The 14,392-nt window shown below is 47.7% G+C and overlaps 1 protein-coding gene across 1 annotated transcript in view; it reads right to left on the minus strand.

The window, feature by feature from the left end:
- The window catches only part of TMEM248 (transmembrane protein 248), an 85,467-nt gene that overhangs the window by 49,740 nt on the left and 21,335 nt on the right, over positions 1-14,392 (minus strand). The window contains exon 2 of the mRNA XM_063955989.1: positions 846-1,022. Within this exon, the coding sequence (XP_063812059.1) occupies positions 846-1,007 (162 nt within the window). The 5' untranslated portion in view covers positions 1,008-1,022. The remainder of the gene's footprint in view (positions 1-845; positions 1,023-14,392) is intronic.

Raw genomic sequence — 14,392 nt, forward strand, 5'->3', positions numbered from 1 at the left:
AAGCCTGCTGAGTGCCGCCAAGTTTTTCTGCTACATTGTTTTGTGACCTTCGGTCACTGGGAAGGCACCACAGCACTAAACCCTGGGGATTATTGGAGTGCCGGGCACTACTTTGTATAATAAATATATATATATTATATATATATATATATATATATATATATATATATATATATATATATATATATATATATATATATATATATATAAACCTCAGAAGCTGGCAATATAGTACTAGCAAAGGAAAGTGGATGAGCAACAGGAATGGTTTGCCTTAGGTAGGAGATACCCATTTCATTGCTACTCAATGGGAAGAATGGGTACAGCTCCAGAGTAAAACACTTAAAAGTGGACCCCAATGGATTGCTGAGGCACATCTAGGCTTAGGGTGGTATCCAATTACCCTCTGTAAATTACCACGGGTAATTGCTTAGCCTGGGGCTATTCAACAAGCCACAATAAACAGGCAGTGGCAAAGGCTTATCTGGGATTTTGTTTCACATGCCTCAGGCAGGCAAAACCAAATCCCCAAAAGCAGACCCATTTTCCTGCAAAAACGGGTCTGTGGCGAGCGAAAACACACAGGTTTCACTGTATCTTTTGAAAGTATTCTTTTCAGGTGATCCTAAACGGGTCTGTGGCCAGCAAAATCACACAGGTTCCACTGTATTTTTTGAAAGTATTCTTTTCAGGTGATCCTAATAGGATAGCCCCGAAAAATATATCGGCGAAAGGTCGGGGGAGAAAAAAAACAAAAACAAATTTTTAAAAAAGTCTGTTTTTCGGAGCTAATTGGATACACCCCTTGACCTGCTAGAACTTGCAGCTAACTGTAGTATAATTACCTCTGTCATTTCTGGTGATTTGATCTCTTTCATTTTGAAAAAGTAGCCAAGGGTGAGGAAAGCAATGGCCATGCCACTGACACTGACCATAAAGACCACCAGAGGGGGGCGAGTGGTGACGTAGGACTTAAGGTTCTCCAGGGGATGTAGATTCAGCAACATTGTGGTAGTAATGCCCTGTTATGGAGAGTAAAAGAGAACAATTAGGTGCTGAATGTTTAGGGTAGAGCAGTTATTCTAAAGCAAAGACATAAAACCTAGTTTTTCTTTTTAATAATTTAAATCAGAATGAAAACATTACAGTGGAGTACATAAGATAATATTGCCCTTAACCTATTTTAATGGCAATGCCACATACTTCATAATAATAAATGCATATACACGCAAATAGCGGGTTTCTAGACTGATATTAATGTACCCTGTAGACCAGGCTTTTTCAACCAGTGTGCCGTGGCAAGGTGTGCCGCGGAGCCAGAGCAGCTTCCTGCACCTTCAGAGTGAACTGTTGGCCCGGGCTCTTCTTAGAGGATCAGTCGTGCTCTGGCCGTGACCTATGCCTTGAAGATGCGGCGGTGTTATGTCATAGGTCACAGCTGCCGCGTCTCACCACCCAGCCAGCCCACCCGCCTGCATACACATCTTCCAGTTCCTGCCTGCACACACAGCTTTCCTTGCCCACCCACATCCACACCTGCCTGACTGCCCGCTGCTCTGTATTCGAAGCACTCCACTATGAACAACCCCCGCCACTGAGGAACAGGGAGGAGGACAGCTGACCGGTAGGGGCTAATATTTGTTATATTATTTCTCCCTCCTGTGGGGAACAATAGAATTTATGTGGGTAGAATAAGGATTTATGGATTTATGGGGGGAGGGGGGGGGGGGGAACAATGTGAATAATTCATGTGGGGAGCAATTTGATTTATGTAGGGAGCAACATGATTTATGTGGAGATCGATGTGATTGTTTTTTCTGTGTAGCCCAATGTAGGTGTGGATTTTTTTTTTTTACTGTGAGGGCCAATGTGTGTTTTTTGTTTTTTTCTGTGGGGAACTGATGGTGTGCCTTGGCAATTTTAAAATATTGTTCGGTGTGCCGCGAGTAAATAAAGGTTGAAAATCACTGCTGTAGACGAAAACTAGGGACAATAGCAATTTTCAAACTGCTCAAATTAGTGTTGGAAAACCATAATTGTTTGGATATAGGAATTTTTTTTTATTGAGAATTTCTTTAAATGTATTATTTTTTTTAAGAATTAAAAATACTTCATCTCCAGAATTTAGAGATCCTGATTGCATGTATAAAGGTGCATACACACGATGACTATATTGTCAAAATTGGAAGGAGAGTTAACACTGTGTACACTGCTTGCGATACTGATGCGCGGTCCTACGGTGTCAGTATCGCAAGGTTAGATTTAGACTGTGCAGACAAGTAAATTTTGACTATCTAGTACTAAAAATAGGATTTTAATACCTACCGGTAAATCCTTTTCTCTTAGTCCAGGGCCTGGCCAACCTGTGGCTCTCCAGCTGTTGTGAAACTACACATCCCACCATGCCATGCCACAGATTTAGCATTCCCAAACAGAAAAACTGTGGCGGGGCATGCTGGGGCTTATAGTTTCACAACAGCTGGAGAGCCACAGGTTGGCCAGGCCTGTCTTAGTCCGTAGAGAATGCTGGGCACACCGTTAGAACCATGGGGTATAGACTGGATCCGCAGGAGACATGGGCACTTTAAGACTTTGAAAGGGGTGTGAACTAGCTCCTCCCTCTATGCCCCTCCTCCAAACTCCAGTTATAGGAACTGTGCCCAGGGAGACGGACATTTCAAGGAAAGGATTTATTGTTAAACTAAGGTGAGATTCATACCAGCTCACACCTCAACCATGCCGCAAAACATGTCATTCAATAGAACACAGGCCAACAGCATGAACAATTGCAGCAACAGGCTGACAATAAACGTAACACAACATATGTGTAACCATAACTAATAAGATACAGATACTGCAGATACAGTACGCACCGGGATGGGCGCCCAGCATCCTCTACAGACTAAGAGAAAAGGATTTACCGGTAGGTATTAAAATCCTATTTTCTCATACGTCCTAGAGGATGCTGGGGACACCATTAGAACCATGGGATTATACCAAAGCTCTAGAACGGGCGGGAGAGTGCGGACGACTCTGCAGCACCGATTGACCGAACTTAAAGTCTTCATCGGCCAAGGTGTCAAACTTTGCAAAAGTGTTTGACCCCGACCAAGTAGCTGCTCGGCAAAGTTGCAATGCCGAGACCCCCCGGGCAGCCGCCCAGGATGAGCCCACCTTCCTAGTGGAATGGGCCTTCACTGATTCCGGTAATGGCAATCCAGTCGTGGAATGGGCCTGCTGAATCGTGTTACAGATCCAGCGCGCAATGGTCTGCTTAGAAGCAGGACATCCAACCTTGTTGTGAGCATACAGGACAAAGAGAGCTTCTGTTTTCCTAATCGGAGCCATTCTGGCGACATAAATCTTCAAAGCTCTGACCACATACAGAGATTTTGACTCAACAAAGGCGTCAGTAGCCACTGGTACCACGATAGGTTGGTTTATGTGGAAAGAGGAAACCACCTTCAGTAAAAATTGCTGACGTGTCCTCAATTCAGCTCTATCTTCATGGAAGATCAAATAAGGGCTCTTGTGAGACAAGGCCGCCAACTCAGACACCCGCCTTGCAGATGCCAAGGCCAACAGGATGACCACTTTCCAAGTAAGGAATTTCAACTCCACCTTCCGTAAAGGTTCAAACCAATGTGATTGAATGAATTGCAACACCACATTAAGATCCCATGGTGCCACTGGAGGCACAAATGGAGGTTGGATGTGCAACACGCCTTTCACGAAAGTCTGAACTTCTGGAAGGGAGGCTAATTGTTTCTGAAAGAAAATCGATAAGGCTGAAATCTGAACCTTGATTGAGCCCAATTTTAGACCCGCATCCACACCTGCTTGTAGAAAATGGAGAAACCGTCCTAGGTGAAACTCTTCCGTAGGAGCCTTCTTGGATTCACACCAAGACACATATTTTCTCCAAATACGGTGGTAATGTATAGACGTTATCTCTTTTCTAGCCTGAATAAGTGTGGGAATGACTTCACTGGGAATACCCTTACGGGCTAGGATTTTGCGTTCAACTGCCACGCCGTCAAATGTAGCCGCGGTAAGTCCTGATACACGCACGGCCCCTGTTGTAGCAGGTCCTCGCGCAGAGGAAGAAGCCAGGGATCTCCTATGAGTAATTCCTGAAGATCTGGGTACCAAGCCCTCCTTGGTCAGTCTGGAACAATGAGGATCGCTCTGATCTTTGTTTTTCTTATAATCTTTAGAACTTTTGGGATGAGAGGAAGTGGAGGGAATACATACACCGACTGAAACATCCATGATGTCACGAGAGCATCCACTGCAATCGCTTGAGGGTCCCTTGACCTGGAACAATATCTCTGAAGCTTCTTGTTGAGACGAGAAGCCATCATGTCTACCTGAGGAATTCCCCAACGACCTTTCACCTCTGCGAAGACTTCTTGGTGGAGGCCCCACTCTCCTGGATGGAGATCGTGTCTGCTGAGGAACTCTGCTTCCCAGTTGTCCACTCCTGGAATGAAGATTGCCGACACAGCGCTTGTATACTTTTCCGCCCAGTGGAAAATCCTTGTGGCTTCTGCCATCGCCGCTCTGCTTTTCGTTCCGTCCCGACGGTTTATGTACGCTACCGCTGTTACATTGTCCGACTGGATCAGCACAGGCAGATCTCGAAGAAGATGTCCCGCTTGTAGTAAGCAGTTGTAAATGGCCCTTAGCTCCAGAACATTTATGTGGAGACAAGTTTTCTGACTTGACCATCTTCTTCGGAAGTTTTCTCCCATTGTGACTGCCTTGGAGGCTTGCATCCGTGATCACTAGGATCCAGTCCTGTATCCCGAACCTGCGCCCCTCTAGGAGGTGAGAGCTGTGCAGCCACCATAGGAGTGATAACCTGGTCTTGGAAAACAGGATTATCCTCTGGTGCATGTGTAGATGGGACCCGGACCACTTATCCAACAGGTCCCACTGGAACACTCTGGCATGGAACCTGCCAAACTGAATGGCCTTGTAGGCCGCAACCATCATTCCCAGAAACCGAATGCATTGATGGATTGACACTTTTGCTGGTTTCAGAATTTGTTTGACCAGACTCTGAAGTTCCAGAGCTTTTTCCACAGGAAGAAAGACTCTCTGTAGTTCTGTGTCCAATATCATTCCCAAAAACGACAACCGCGTCGTCGGAATCAACTGCAAGTTTAGGAGCCAACCATGTTGTTGAAGAACTGTCATGGAGAGTGCAACGTTTTGGACCAACTGGTCCCTGGATCTCGCCTTATCAGGAGATCGTCCAAGTATGGGATAATTGTGACTCCTTGCTTGCGAAAGAGAACCATCATCTCCGCCATTACTTTGGTGAAAATCCTCGGAGCCGTGGATAGACCAAACGGCAACGTTTGAAATTGGTAATGACAATCCTGAATTGCAAATCTCAGGTAAGCCTGATGCGGAGGATATATGGGAACATGTAAGTAGGCATCTTTTATGTCCACCGACACCATAAAATCCCCTTCCTCCAGACTGGAGACCACTGCTCGGAGAGACTCCATCTTGAATTTGAATCTCTTTAGGTAGAAATTCAGGGATTTCAGGTTTAGGATTGGTCTGACCGAGCCGTCCGGCTTCGGGACCACAAACAGGCTCGAATAAAAACCTTCTCCCTGTTGTGACTGGGGAATCTTGATGATAACTTGATTTTGACACAATTTTTGTATTTCGTCGCAAACTACCTCCCTGTCGGGAAGAGAAGCTGGAAAGGCCGATATGAAAAAATGGCGAGGGGGGGACGTCTTGAAACTTCAGTTTGTACCCTTGGGATACTATTTGTAAAATCCAAGGGTCTAGGTTCGAACGAACCCAAAACTGACTGAATAGTTTTAGACGGGCCCCCACCGGTGCGGACTCCCGCATAGGAGCCACAATGTCATGCGGTGGAATTGGTAGAAACCTGGGAGGACTTCTGCTCCTGGGAGCCTGACAAGGCTGGAGATCGTTTACCTCTTCCGCTTCCTCTAGTAGCAAGGAAGGAAGAACCCCGGCCCCTTCTGAATTTATTGGGCCGAAAGGACTGCATCTGATAATGGTGCGTTTTCTTTTGTTGTGGAGGAACATAAGGTAAAAAGGATGACTTACCCGCGGTAGCCGTAGACACCAAATCATCAAGGCCGTCTCCAAATAAGGCCTTACCTTTATATGGTAGAGATTCCACACTTTTCTTGGAGTCAGCATCAGCATTCCATTGGTGAATCCACAACGCACGCCTAGCTGAGACAGCAATGGCATTGGCCTTTGATCTCAAAAACGAGTTTTATGGTAAGAACTTACCCTTGTTAAAACTCTTTCTGCGAGGTACACTGGGCTCCACAAGTCTGGACAATGGGGTGTAGAGTAGGATCTTGATCCGAGGCACCAACAGGCTCAAAGCTTTGACCTTCTTCCCAAGATGCATAGCGCCGCCTCCTATATCACCCCGCCTCCCAGCACAGGAGCTCAGTTTAGTTAACCAGCCCAATGCAGTAGCAGGAAAAGAGACGACAACGGTTAGTAGCCACATACACCACACTCTCACGACAAGAGAAGTGTCAGCGGCTAATGCCATATCAACCCAAAGAAGCTAAGTGCGTCAGGGTGGGCGCCTTGTGGAGCCCAGTGTACCTCGCAGAAAGAGTTTTAACAAGGGTAAGTTCTTACCGTAAAACTCGTTTTCTGCTGCGGGGTACACTGGGCTCCACAAGTCTGGACAATGGGGGATGTCCGAAAGCAGTTCCTTATGGGAGGGGACGCACTGTAGCGGGCACAAGAACCCGGCGTCCAAAGGAAGCATCCTGGGAAACGGCAGTATCGAGGGCATAGAACCTTATGAACGTGTTCCCGGAGGACCACGTAGCCGCCTTCCACAATTGATCAAGGGTCGCACCACGTTGGGCCGCCCAAGAAGGTCCAACAGACAGAGTAGAATGGGCCTTAATGTGATCAGGAGCAGAGAGACCAGCCTTCACATAAGCATGTGCAATCACCATTCTAATCCATCTGGCCAGGGTCTGCTTGTGAGCAGGTCAGCCACGTTTGTGAAGTCCAAACAAAAACAAACAGAGAATCAGATTTTCGAATAGCAGCAGTTCTCTTCACATAGATACGGAGAGCCCGTACCACATCCAAAGACCGCTCTTTGGGAGACAAAACAGGAGAGACAAGGGCCGGAACCACAATCTCCTGATTAAGGTGGAACAAAGAAATATCCGGGACGAGTTCTGAGAACCACCCGGTCACGGTGAAAAATCAGATATGGGGAACTACAAGACAAGGCACCCAGATCCGACACTCTTCTATAGCAGAGGCAATAGCCAGCAAGAACACCACCTTAAAGGAAAGCCACTTAAGGTCAGCTGAACCCAGGGGTTCAAATGGAGGTTCCTGCAACGCTTCCAAAACCACCGACAAGTCCCAAGGAGCCACAGGCGGGACATAGTGAGGTTGGACACACAACACACCCTGAGTGAAAGTATGAACATCAGGCAAAGTCGCAATTTCTCTCTGAAACCACACGACAAGGCAGAAATATGAACCTTGAGGGAGGCCAGACGCAGGCCTAAATCCAGGCCTTGCTGAAGAAAAGCCAAAAGTTAGGCTGTACTAAACTTGGAAGCGTCATAATGATTAGATGCGCACCAAACAAAGTAGGAATGCCAGACCCGATGGTAAATCCAAGCAGAGGCCGGTTTCCGGGCCCGCAACATAGTTTTAATGACCTCTTCAGAAAAACCCTTAGCCCTCAAGACGGAAGCTTCAAGAGCCACGCCATCAAAGACAGCTGGGCTAGGTCCTGGTAGACACAGGGGCCCTGAACGAGGATGTCTGGGCGTTGTGGAAGTAGAATTGGATGCTCTGACGACAGGCCCTGCAGATCTGAGAACCAGTGCCGTCTGGGCCACGCCGGAGCTATGAGAAGCAGATTTCCTTTTTCTTGCTTGAACTTCCGATTTACCCTGGGCAGGAGTGACACATACGGCAGCCGAATCCTCCACGGCACCGCCAGCGCATCCACGAATGCTGCTTGAGGATCCCTTGTCCTTGCTCTGAAGACCGGAAGCTTGTGATTGTGTCGAGACGCCATCAGATCCACATCTGAAAGACCCCACCTTTCCACGAGGAGTTGAAATACTTCTGGATGGAGGCCCCACTCGCCGGCATGCACGTCCTGACGACCTAGAAAGTCCGCTTCCCAATTCAGGACTCCCGGAATCAATATTGCCGGTAGATGGCATTCTGCCCAACGTAGAATCCGTGAGGCTTCCTTCATTGCCAAACGGCTTAGAGTGCCGCCTTGATGATTTATGTAAGCCACTCTGGTGGCGTTGTCCGACTGTACTTGAACAGGACGGTTCTGAATCAAATGCTGGGCTAGGTTCAACGCATTGAAGACCGCCCGCAATTCCAGAATGTTGATCGAGAGGAGAGATTCCTCCTTGGTCCACCGACCCTGCAAGGAGTGCTGCTCCAGCACTGAGCCCCAACCTCTTAGACTGGTATCTGTCGTCAACAGGACCCAGTTGGATATCCAGAAGGGACGGCCCCTGCACAATTGTTGGTCCTGGAGCCACCAGAGCAGCGACAGACGGACCTCCGGAGTCAAAGAGATCATGTGAGACCTGATCCGGTAAGGCAGGCCGTCCCACTTGGCTAGAATCAGCCTCTGGAGGGGGCGAGAATGGAATTGAGCATACTCCACCATGTCGAATGCTGACACAATGAGGCCCAGCACCTGCATTGCCGAATGTATCGACACTTGCGGACGAGAAAGGAAGCAACGAATCCTGTCCTGAAGCTTTTCCTGAGACAAGAACAACCTCTGGTTTTGAGTGTCCAACAGCGCTCCCAGGTGCAACATGCTCTGAGCAGGGACCAGGGAGGATTTCTTCCAGTTGATGAGCCACCCGTGGGCTTGTAGAAACCGGACCGTCATATCCAGATGACGCAGGAGAAGATCTGGGGAATTTGCCAGGATTAACAAGTCGTCCAGATACGGCAGTATCCTGACCCCTTGACGGCGGAGTACCACCGTCATCACCGCCATAACTTTGGTGAAGACTCGCGGAGCAGTTGTGAAACCAAAAGGTAACGCCCGAAACTGGTAATGTAGGTTGCCAATAGCGAACCTCAGGTATTGTTGATGTGACACTGCTATAGGAATATGCAGGTAAGCATCCTGTATGTCCAGGGAGACCATGTAGTCCCCAGGTTCCAAGGCCAGAACTATAGAGCGAAGGGTTTCCATACGGAACTTGGAAACCTTCACAAACCTGTTCAGTGCCTTGAGGTTGAGAATGGGCCCGGAGGACCCATTCGGTATCGGGACTAGAAACAGCAGAGAATAGCACCCCCGGCCCCTCTGAACAAGAGGCACCTGTACTACGACTCCTGTATCCAGGAAGGTCTGTACCACCTAATGTAGAGTGTTTGCCTTTGTCTGGTCCGACGGGACGTCTGTCTGGCAAACTCGATGAGGGGGTCGGTTTTTGAAGGCTATGGCGTAACCTCGAGTGAAGACTTCCTGTACCCAGGCATCTGAAGTGGTCTTCAACCATTGCTGGGTATACCCTAGAAGCCGGCCCCCCACCCTGGGATCCCTCAGGGGGAGGCCCGCCCCATCATGCGGCAGGCTTATCGGTCTTGGCAGCTGGCTGACGGGCAGCCCAGGCTATTTCGGGCTTCGGCTTACCAGGTTTAGAAGTGCAGGCCTGCTTATGGTATGCCTGACCTTTTGCTTTACCTGAAGGACGAAAGGGGCGAAAGGACGTACCTTTAGCCTTCGACACAGAAGGAGCGGTATTAGGTAGACAGGCAGTTTTGGCAGTAGCCAAGTCAGCCACTATCTTATTTAAGTCCTCCCCAAACAGAATATCTCCCTTGAAAGGGAGTACCTCCAGGGTTTTTCTAGAGTCCAGATCCACAGACCAGGATCTCAGCCACAATATCCGGCGAGCCAGGACTGACGTAGTAGAGGCCTTGGCTGCTAGGATACCGGTATCAGAAGCCGCCTCTTTAATATATCGAGAAGCATTGTCTAGCATGGTCAGAGGAGATTTCAGCATCTAACTCCAAGGCCCATGCTTCAATAGCCTCAGCAGCCCATGTAGATGCGATAGTGGGCCTTTGTGCAGCACCCGTGAGGGTGTAAATCGCTTTAGACAACCCTCCACACGTTTATCCGTAGGCTCTTTCAGAGACGTGACGGTAGTGACAGGTAGAGCGAAGGAAACCACCATCCTAGCCACATGTGAGTCCACTGGAGGTGTTTCCCAATTCTTAGACAGTTCTGGCGCGAGGGGATAGCGAGCCAGCATCTTCTTTTTAGGCACAAACTTAGTACCCGGGTTTTCCCAGGGTTCCTGACGTATATCCACTAGGTGATCAGAGTGAGGTAAAACTTTTTTAACCACCTTCTAACGCTTGAACCTATCTGGTTTCTTAGGGGGGACGGATGGCTCAGGATCATCCGTAATCTGCAGAATTAAGTTAATAGCCTCCAAAAGGTCAGGAACATCCACATGTGAACTACCCTCCTCATCAGCCGTATCAGAGTCAGAACCTGTGGGGTCAGTGTAAGTGCCGTCCTCATCAGACGAGGTGTCAGTGACAGCAGTGGATTGTGAGGGGACGAGCGCTCGCTTAGAGGACCTCTTGGACTTAGGCGAGCGTTGGTCAGACTTTTTAGTAGTCAGGGACTGGTTCAACTTATTTAATTGAGCAGATAAATCGTCCGCCCACGGCGGGTTAGCTGCAGGAACCACATACGGTTGTACCGGCATTGGGGGTCCCATAGGGGGTGTTAGTTTATGAACTAGCGTATGCAGAAGCATGGAAAAAGCGGCCCACGGTGGGTCAGTATGTGCCTCCGTTGCCACAGTCCCACTGGGGGGCAAAGATCCCCCAGAACCAGAGCCCACAGCTGCTATATTCTCCTCATATGTGCCTGTGGCTTCAGCAACACCAGCAGTGTGTTCCGCCCCAGAACCGTTACCCTCAGAAGCAGACATGATATAAATTTGCAGTATGAGGTAATACAGTACAATTAACAGCAGCCCTATATACCAAACCAAAACCCCTGCGCAGTGTAGTCAGCACTAGCAGAGATAAAGGAGAGATATGGTGACTAAATCACAGAGAAAAATACGTAATACAGTATATCTTTGCGAAAATCCTATATTAGATAACGCCTGACGCACCAAGCCCCCTCAGGTTATAGAATATAGGCCTATCCGTTTGATAGATAGACAGTGTCTAGTTAGACAGTCAATAGATAGACACCATATGTTAGATGGACATTAGGTCGACAGGGTCAAAAGGTCGACAGGGTCAAAAGGTCGACATAAAAAAGATAGACAAATGTTTTTTTTTTAAATGTAACATGTTTTTGGATTATTTCATACTTTCTCTATCCATGTCGGCATAGAGTTGGTTATAAACCTTGTGGCGAGCGCAGCGAGCCACCGTGCCCGAAGCGTGCCCCGCGAGGGTATGCCTTTCTACAATTGGGGGTCCCAGATGACAAAACTATCCACACAAACCACAAAAATGCAAAAAACATGGTGTCTACCTTTTTCATGTCGACCTTTTGACCCTGTCGACCTTTTGACCATGTCGACCTAATGTCCATCTAACATATGGTGTCTATCTATTGACTGTCTAACTAGACACTATCTATCTTTCATACCGGAACCGAATATAGGTATAACAGGTTGAGTGAAAGACACGAAATGGACACCACTCAGCCATCAAATCCACACACAAAGTCACAGTTTGTACAATGCAGAGGTTATTACAGACAATAATACTGCACTGGACTAGCTTACACAGCTATTTAACAGTAGATATAACAGTACACAGTAAGAACTGGATGTATATCACAGGGTAATTGTACTATAAAACCCTGACTAAATGCACTCTTTCTTAACTATCACTGTCTAAAAAGGCAGGTAGAATACTTAAGTGTCATGTAAAGTCACAGCGCTGACAACCAGGCGGCTTTACATAGGAGGATTTGCCCAAGCAGTCCCAGGAACAGTGAGCTGAGGGATAATGGCGCCGCAGACACTGACTGGGAGTGAGGAAAAGACAGATATGCAGCTCCAGGGTGGGAACACTTGCTAGAAATGGTGCCCTGTGGCTGGGGGAGGGGCTTCAGGTCTAAGCCTTATCCCCCTCTGCTGGCAAAACCACAGGGTACTGTGGGCGATATAATAAGTGATTTAGAGAGAAACCCTGACCTGCGCCTATGCCCTGGTGATCTAGTGGGATCGCCTGTACTGTCACAGTGTCAACCGCCAGCGCGCGCGGCCGCCTCCCACTGACCGCGCCGGGACCCACTTACCACCTCCCGAAGCGCGGCCACGCGATCCTGGAGAGCCCCAGCCGTGTGTCTGACATGAAGAAAACCGGAGCCTCCGCTGTAGGTACCCGGCAACCAGGGCACGGGAGTGTACAGCGCTGCTGGGGAGAGCTGTAGCTGCAGCAGTGAATGTCACAAGACATTTACCACCGCTGCTGCCCTTGAAGTCTTCACTTTTTACTTCATAAAAAGCTTTTCTCAGGGCTGCTTGGAGCAGCCCCTCTGTTAAGTGTCTGCTTACTGCAGCACCAACTTACAAAACTGAGCTCCTGTGCTGGGAGGCGGGGTGATATAGGAGGCGGCGCTGTGCATTCTGGGAACAGTCAAAGCTTTGAGTCTGTTGGTGCCTCGGATCAAGATCCTACTCTACACCCCATTGTCTAGACTTGTGGAGCCCAGTGTACCCCGCAGCAGAAAATTACTTGCAGAAACCCATCCGTAGATTCCAGTGGAATAATAGAGCCACACCAATGTACATATTACAATATAAAGGAACATAGACGTGTTACAAAGGTAGCAGACAGATGTATGAAGCAGGAACTGAAAGTTCAGAGAGGTTCTATGGGACAGGTTCTATTCTGCACTACAGACTTTAGTGGCAAAGTTCTGTTTCAGGGCTTTAGCTGTGGCCTTTGTTTCCACAACAGGCTCATACATTACTAGATAAGAGACATGCCTCTATCGCAACTAAGCTCTCAGTCTGTGAGCACTCTCAGGACATTACTGCATCAACATAATACAGACATAAGCAACCTGTGGCTTTCCAGCTGTCATGCTTCTGGAGAAGCTCCTGGAAGGCCACCTTTTGCCAAAGCATGCTATAATGTATTATAAAATGTCCATGCTGTAAGTGAATCTCAACCAGGCTGTTCGCTGGGCATTAATCAGTCGCCATTCAAACATCGAACACTTTCACTCAGCTGTTGTGTTTCATACAGTCATTGCTTTGTTAACAGTTTATCTTTAAAAAATAAGATCTGCTACAGTATATGATAAAATGGACAAAATACAAAGATGCAGAACAGAACTCTAAAGGGGGGTACTCACGGTGCGATATTCTAAGCAATCTGACTAGATTGCTTAGAATATAAGCCTGATCCCTCCGTGTGTACCCCTTACAGCGATAGCGATGCGCAGCCCCGTGCATCGCTATCGCTGATGCTAGATTGGCCTGCGGTGCAGGCCAGTCTAGCGGGTCGCTCACTTCACCCGCTGGGTGAAGTGAGCGGCCCCCCCGTCTCCCCCCGCACGCTCAGCACAGATCGCGCTGTGCTGAGCGGCAGGAGAGATGTGTGCTGTGCGGTACGCTCAGCACACATCTCTCCCACATCGGCCCGTCTATATGGGCCTTTACTGTATTTCTCTACACACCACAAATTCATTTATGCTGGGTCAGCCCCCAGAGGTAAAGTGATGACAATATCCATTGCTTTTACTCACGAGTCTGCATTGGGACAGGTCTTATTGGAGCACCCATCCAAGTTTTTTTGATCAGAAAGAAAAATTATTTCTTATCAGTTTATTTGTTACATAGGCCACATACTGTGGTCAAATTTAATCTAAGGTAGATCACCACTATAAAAACAAAAAGGTTTTTAAAAACTACAACGTGACCCTACTTAAAGTTTCCCTATTCAGAGCTGCCTGTAGCCACCACATTTACTAAGAGTTCTATTTAAGATGGGATGTTGCACATACCAAGCAATCAGACTCTACTCATTTATCTAGCACCTTCTAGAAGATAATACCTGGAATCTGATTGGTTGCTATAGGCAACATCCCATCTTAGTAAATTTACCCCTTATAGTTGGATTCAGAGGTGGACACAAATCCTTCAGTTTATAATTTTATAATGCCGTTTGAATTTTATTCTCTTTTTATTTTGAATGCATTCACCTGGCCATGAGGTCTGAATTTTCTTTCACAATTCGTGTGTGTGCGCGCACCATAATGAATCCTTTGATGGTTCCACTCTTCCTAAGTCCTCATTTCCCCACTGTCAAGCACTACCCAAATTGTGCAGCCTTAAACATG

This window comes from Pseudophryne corroboree, chromosome 2 (assembly GCF_028390025.1).
Source record: "Pseudophryne corroboree isolate aPseCor3 chromosome 2, aPseCor3.hap2, whole genome shotgun sequence".
NCBI lineage: Eukaryota > Metazoa > Chordata > Amphibia > Anura > Myobatrachidae > Pseudophryne > Pseudophryne corroboree.